The sequence below is a fragment of the Hydractinia symbiolongicarpus genome, chromosome 15 (genome assembly GCF_029227915.1).
Source record: "Hydractinia symbiolongicarpus strain clone_291-10 chromosome 15, HSymV2.1, whole genome shotgun sequence".
Classification (NCBI taxonomy): domain Eukaryota; kingdom Metazoa; phylum Cnidaria; class Hydrozoa; order Anthoathecata; family Hydractiniidae; genus Hydractinia; species Hydractinia symbiolongicarpus.
In genome coordinates this window covers 3,493,049-3,499,953 of record NC_079889.1, presented here as the reverse complement: position 1 = coordinate 3,499,953, position 6,905 = coordinate 3,493,049, and the positions used below count along the sequence as shown (strand labels likewise).

Here is a 6,905-nt window from a genome sequence, read left to right as displayed (position 1 = left end):
CCCCTTTCCTTTTCTCTTACTTAGACGTAACCCCGGCTGAGTATAAATGTCCCAATAATATCAATTATGGGTTCTGAATGAGGGTGTGAGATAATTATTTTGTATATATTATGAAAAGTTTAAATAAAATGGAAAAGTTTGAAAATGTGTGTGAAATACAAAATTTAATTCAAATTTAAACTTATATACCATCAGCTATAATAGATTATTTTATAAGTTATTATTTTTATAAGTTATTATTTTTATAAGTTATAATTTTTCAATTATAATTATACGTTGTAGAAGAAAGAAAAATATGAGGTTGAATACAAGAAAAGGTTATTGCTTTTAAAAGTTTTTACAAGGTAAAGAGGTATGGACAGTAGCTTGCTTCTTAAGAAAACTTTTATGTAATTAAAGGATTGACATAATCTATAAAGATAGTATTAGATTTAATTTTTTAGATTTACCAGCTTAGTTCCTAGTTAAAGACAGTAGGGTTGGTAGCGAAGTTCGTGTTTACTTAGACGTATCCATACTTTTTTAAAAATTCAACATAGTTTGGAGTTTAATTTACAAAACGTTTTTGTACTATAATCTCAATAAAAGAATTAATCGTTTTCTGGGATAGTACAAGGAATGTTTTTATAAGAAGAATTTTATAAGAACAATCAGACTGGGGAAAGCTGAAAATTAAGAACAACTTATATGCATGCTTATTTATTAGGAAAAGCAGCAAAGTCTGAATTGAAGCTAGCCGTTATTGTTTTTTTCAAACTTTTCAAAAAAAAAGTCTTTTTTATATATATTTTTTTTCTAATAATCAGAACACAACTACGGAACCTAGCCTTGTTTTGTTCTTAAATATAAAACTATTGACACGATCACAATCGAACCAATATGAATATGATTTCGCGGTCATTGCAGGTAAAAATAATTATTCGCATTCTGAAATATCTTATGTTATGGCAAATTCAGTTGTTTTTTTATACAATGATACTTAACCACCTTCCCGGTTCTATCAAGGACAAAAAGTCCTGGTAGGAATAGGGTTAAATGTTTAATAACTAAAAATAACTATTTCACTCCCCCCCCCCCCCCCCCCCCCCCTATATTTAGAACTTCAAATGTCTTTAATAACTTGTGTCTGTATCATTCCCCGTATTCCATCCAATCTGTTTTTCATTTCTTTAAACATTCAATATGAAGAATTCTACATCTTGCTTTTATGCACACAGGAAGACTCGTCCCAAGGTTTTTTCTAAGAAAGCACATCAGAAACGCAGCTAAAATGAAAGTGGGAATAATATTTTGTTTGGTTTCACACCTGGCTTCTGTACATCTGACATTACCGCCATCATAGTTGGTAAACGTCCTCTTTGTTTCTGCAACTGTTAGGCGCACCAAAATTTCAACCCTGTCAGAGTGACCCCTGTCAAAGTGACAGGACTGAAATTTATGCTGAACGGAAAGTCGAGTTGTAAAATTTCTCAGAAATGAAAAGGTTTTCCATAAAATCCATAATGTTGTGCAATTTATTCTGAATTCTTTTCATTGATGCTCCTTAAACAAAACAAAATAGGGCCTTCGCCACGATCTTTGAAGTGAAAAGGTCACAAAATCACCTCCGCCATTATTCTTGATCGCCGAAAAAAGGACTAAATTTGAGACTTTCTGAGATAGCTCCAAATTGCTTTATTATAGCCTTTCAAATTTGCTAATTAGCATAGCAATGTTTCAGTATTTCCAAATAACTACAGATTATTTTGTTTGTTTACAAAAAAGTGAGCTTCCTCAAATCCCTCCCGTCACTATCCCTGATCAACTCGGTGTAGGTTGAGAACGAAACACTAAAACTGAACTTTAGGAACTAAATAGCAATCATGAAAAAGGTTTAAAATGAGCCGAAACTAAGTCATGACTAAAAATGTGAATTGTAAAGTTGTATATAAGCCTTTTTATCGCTTTTTTTTTACCATGTGATATGATTATATGATGGCATATTATGGCAAAGTTTTATGTCGCATATGGTTGATAACAACCTCGATTTCAATCTTCATATCAAAAAACGTTACAGGCCCTGGGATCGAGATTGGGTTGATAATATATGATAAGCCAGGAGCAGTACTATAATACCTATTAAAAGGTTTATTTTGTCAAGCCAATTTAGATACACTATAATCTCCTCTTAATGTGATATAAATTCATCTGGATATTAAAAAGACGAAAGCTCCAAGAATGAATCAATTAATAAATTTAAGTCTATTTGGTATGCATCCTGGCGGTATAAAGGGAAATTTTATAATTTAAGATATTCTGGAATGCCTGTCCACTTGTTTGGGACTCGTGATTAATATTTAAATGACTAAAGAATATTGCCTAAAAACAAAATTATTATTGTTAGAAAAAAATGCGCACACACTTTCAGAATGGTTAACCTGAAGTGAATTTACAAATAGAGTCATCAAGTTTTTAAAAGTTGGAGCTCAACTTTTTGTATTTATTATAAATTTTAAACCGGAAATTTCTGCTGACTCTTTGCAATTTATCAAGAGATTTTGTATACATAAAACAAAAGCCTATTGTTAAAAAGAATATGCACACACTTTTAGCATAGTTAACCTGAAGTGAATTTACAAATAAAGACCTATCAAGTTTTAAATTTTGGAGCTCAACATTTTGTATTTATGATAAATTTTAAACCGGAAATTTCTGCTGACTCTTTGCAATTTATCAAGAACATTCGTATACCTAAATCGCTGAGTAAATAATGAAGCTGTCTAAATAGCTACAAAGAATCGCTGAAAATTCACAATTTTGAGGGAAATGTTGTGATCAAATTTACACTATTCGCCACTGGAAAAGCCTAAAATTAATACGGAACATGATAGCTTGCAGAAAGAGATCTCATTCTTTTTCTTTTTTTTTATTTCTCTACGAATGCCATACTTAATTTAAACCTCCTTTGGTTTCTATGCCTTTTATAGACTTCAATAGAGTAGCTATGGCGGACAAGGTTTTCTTGTCAGGCACAGCAAAAGAAAAGACTTATGTCATGTGGGATATAATTTATAAATAAATCAAATTATTAAAAACTTTCCTTGCATTGCAAATGAAAGTAAAAATCCAATTTGCATAGTGTTGTTTTAAACTTTATTAAAATTTAATTAAGATTTTCAAACACTCGTTAAAAGAAACAGAAATTTAAAAACCTTCGAATATTTACGTGAAAAGAACAGTATTCAAAAGTTTGATTGTATGTTTCTCAGCATAAAAAACCAGGTAAAGTAAACCAGACATGGCGCAAATGAGACTGCACACAGACAGAAGAGGCAGTGTAAGAAACATATTTTTTTTCACAATACGATTTAAAATAGGCAATATATCATTATATTGAAGAAGAACTACTTTGTTCATTACTAACATACTGCCAAGCAATGAGCGGGATTCGATCCGCGGTCCCAAGAACTGGAAGCCGCAGATGAACCCACTACACTACGTGCGGCAATATGTTGGTGATGAACTCAGATAGTTTATCCGGATGGTGTGTATACATATAGGTGAATATTTATCATAGTACATCCGTATTTCATTCTCAACAGAGAATGCTTCACCCTGATCAGACCTCTGATCATGACGGGCGAGTATAATGCGTGTAAGTCATATTGAAGAAGAACTAATTTGTTCATCACTAACATCACTAGCATTCTCTGTTGAGAATGAAATACGGATGTGCTATGATAAATATTCACCTATATGTATAATTTATCATTACTTGCATATTTTTTTTGCTTTAATAATATCTTCCTCATGGAAAATGCTCTTAAAGCTATTAAGGAGGTCGAATTTTGACTTGGCTGGGTCTACTAACATCAAAAATAAAAAAACAAAATTGACAATCTCACAACGAGAAGCCAATACTGTGCAGATTATATGAGGACTTGCATTGCAAATTTGTTTTATGATGTACTTACAAAGAAATTCGAAATTTGACTTTCTTATTGTGATTGGCAAGTCGGAATTAAACCTATTGTTGTTAGCATTGAAGTTCAAAAATGCAAGGACTCTTCCAAGCAATATACAGTTTTGCTTGGGATGTTCTTGCTTATTTTTTCACATTTTAAGCCTCTGCCCTACGTACTCATTTTAAACAGACGGAATACAGAATAATAATAAAGGAGACAAGTAACCAACTAGGACAAATTACAACGTTAAAAAAAAAGAATATTTTTAAGGAAAGATGTTTTCTACATTGAAAGCCTGCGTTCGAGCCTGCGTTTGACGGAAAACAACAATGCTGCAGTAGCCTGGACCTAAACAGCCCCAAAACCCTAATTAGGGTTTTGGGGGTGAATTAATTCTTTTCACTAATACATAAATGAAACATATTTGTAGTAAAATGATCGCCATGCGTCTGACTGTATGTTTGTCTATCTTTGGACCAAAAATGGTTGCTTTGCCCACTGGTTAACAACTATTTCAAAAGAATCTAGATATGGTAATAACTGTATACTTCTGTTTGTCACGCAAAATGTTTACGGGAGTAGTGAAACCCACTGAGACTCACTTCTTTATAAGGCAAGCTTATAAGTCACGAGACATAAAATCTCCATATAATTGTAATGTGTGGACTGTCCTCAAACTTTCCAGAAACAATGACGAAAATGACTGTGAAACGAGAACTTACGGTTGATATTCTTATTAGAACAACGTATTTTCTCAGGAAAAAAGGTGTTCTTAGTCTCATCATAGCTGGAATGATGTCATGGAACATACTTTGGGTCTATATTACTTGTTTAAATTCTTCTTTCAAACGAGATAGTTCAAAACGAGACAAATCGAGAAGGTTTAGTGATAAACATTTCCAATGTATGACGTACCCAAAATTAACACAACTTGAATTAGAATTGGCTTTCAATTTTTTCCACTTGTGCGTGACAGTCAGTTCTGTAATGACGTGGCGTGTTGTCTTAGTAATTCTATCAATACAGAAAGAATTGCCGCAGTATTCCTGCGAGGGTAAATAAATATTGCGTCTGTTATAACCTATGTTTATACAATCCATTTGGGATAGAAAATATTGATTGGGAAATTAAAAGGTACACATTTAATTAATTAAGAACAAAAAAACTAAATTATCTGCCAATTTTGTTTTTATTTTGTAAAAAAAATTTAAGTAAAATTGTTGCCACTGAAACATAGTAAAAAAGTTAATTTTTTCTGTTTTATTATTCAGTTTGAATGATCAAGTTGTCAATGGCTGAAACGAAATGTTTAAGGAAATTGCTATAGGTAAGTCCATCTCCGTATCTAAATTTACATATACCCAGGGTTTCTTAACGCGTTTGAAAATAAATAATTCCAACGATAGATTTTGATTTGCATACATGCAGGGCCGTAGAGAGCAAAATTATTTCGCCGGGGATGGGGGGGGGGCGCAATGTTATATTGTTTAACTGAAAGGGTACCATGTTTGGCGGCCTATGAGGTAGAAATATTTACTGAAGGGACTATTTGCAATCTTATCAGAAACGATTGATTTGTTATGAAATCTTATTGCTGCCTGAAACAATTATAGATTGCTTTTTTTTTTAATTATTTTAGAATTACCGTCTTTCCCCCTTGGTTGTTCGGGCCCTAATATGTGGGAAGGGATAAGGGGTCGGGGGTCAAGAGAACATGTCGTCCGGAACAATACTTTCGTTTTCGTTTTTCTAACAACCTTGTAGATAAACTGTTGGCATTGTTGCTGGTAATTTGTACAGTTCAAATTGGTGACGGACGCTTATCCGACATAGATCAAAGTGGTAAGATTTTGTTTTTTTCTTGAATTGTTTTAACAAATAAATATTTGCTGTTAAAAGCTGACCTCCCAATTCAAAACAACTTAAAATCGGTAGCTAGCAACATAGAAGGATTTGGCGTGACGTTATTTTTTGTTTACTAAAAGATGCTAGGATTTGGTGAAGAGAGGTCTTTTCCTGTGGGTTTCTTTTTATGGAAACATCGTTTGGGTCATGAGCTATTATCAAGTGTAAATTGATGCCTTTTGAGTTTTTTGAATTCCTTTAAAGTCCTATTAAAATGTCTTTGTGTGACAGAATAGTCTGATAATTACTTTGCTTTTCCTAGCGCCCAATCACCGATTTTTTCTTTTTAAAAGCTGACTTTTATAATCAATTGCAAAAAACCCAATTATAGCATATAACATTATAGCTGGTGGGTTTTTTTTATATTTTTGATCTTTCTTGAAAAATTATTATTATTAATATTTAAAAATGTCTCCTTAAATTTTTGTTCAAGTATTAGGTATGTTTAAATATATAAATTATTCTTGGCTATTAGAATTAGTATCTAGCTGTTTAGACAGCTATTCAGACAGTTAGACTTTGTGTAAATGTAGGTGTCACTAAATGTATAAATAAATTAAATATCTGCATTTAGGATCCTTACTACCAAGCATGCTTTTGGTAGAAAACAAACATACATCTTGCATTAGTACATATTTAAATATCTTATTGTATGTCATATTTAGCTCAATGGGCCCAAAGACTCTATAATTTTACTTATGAAGCTCGTGAAATCTTAGCTGGTAAGGATGATGACTCGACACAAGCACCAATATTACCATTTGGCTTGCCATATTGCAAGACAGATGTTGCTTCCACAGTTTTTGTAAGCAGTCTTTTATATAAATTACAAAATAGCAAAATGATTTCTTAGCAGCATATATTTTTTCATAAAAATTCTGAATATGTAATCAATTATATCCTGCTAAATGTGTTAATGGTTCTTTCAAATGACAGTCCTCAATTAGCTGTCATTCACAGATATTTTGGTCCTCAAGAGCAGGACTTATTTTTTTTCAAGGGTTAAAATAATAAGCAACCTTTTTATGCTTTACAGTTTCTAATATCTACCTTGTG

The 6,905-nt window shown here is 32.2% G+C and overlaps 1 protein-coding gene across 4 annotated transcripts in view; it reads left to right on the top strand.

Annotated features, from left to right (window-relative positions):
• The first annotated feature begins 294 nt into the window (after nucleotides 1-294).
• The window catches only part of LOC130629313 (hemicentin-1-like), a 55,399-nt gene continuing 48,788 nt past the window's right edge, over nucleotides 295-6,905 (top strand). For all 4 annotated transcript variants that reach the window (XM_057442476.1, XM_057442474.1, XM_057442475.1 and 1 more), the window contains exons 1-4: nucleotides 295-352; nucleotides 5,216-5,271; nucleotides 5,709-5,786; nucleotides 6,515-6,654. In XM_057442476.1, coding sequence (XP_057298459.1) covers nucleotides 5,250-5,271; nucleotides 5,709-5,786; nucleotides 6,515-6,654 — 240 coding nt within the window. In that variant the 5' untranslated portion in view covers nucleotides 295-352; nucleotides 5,216-5,249. The remainder of the gene's footprint in view (nucleotides 353-5,215; nucleotides 5,272-5,708; nucleotides 5,787-6,514; nucleotides 6,655-6,905) is intronic.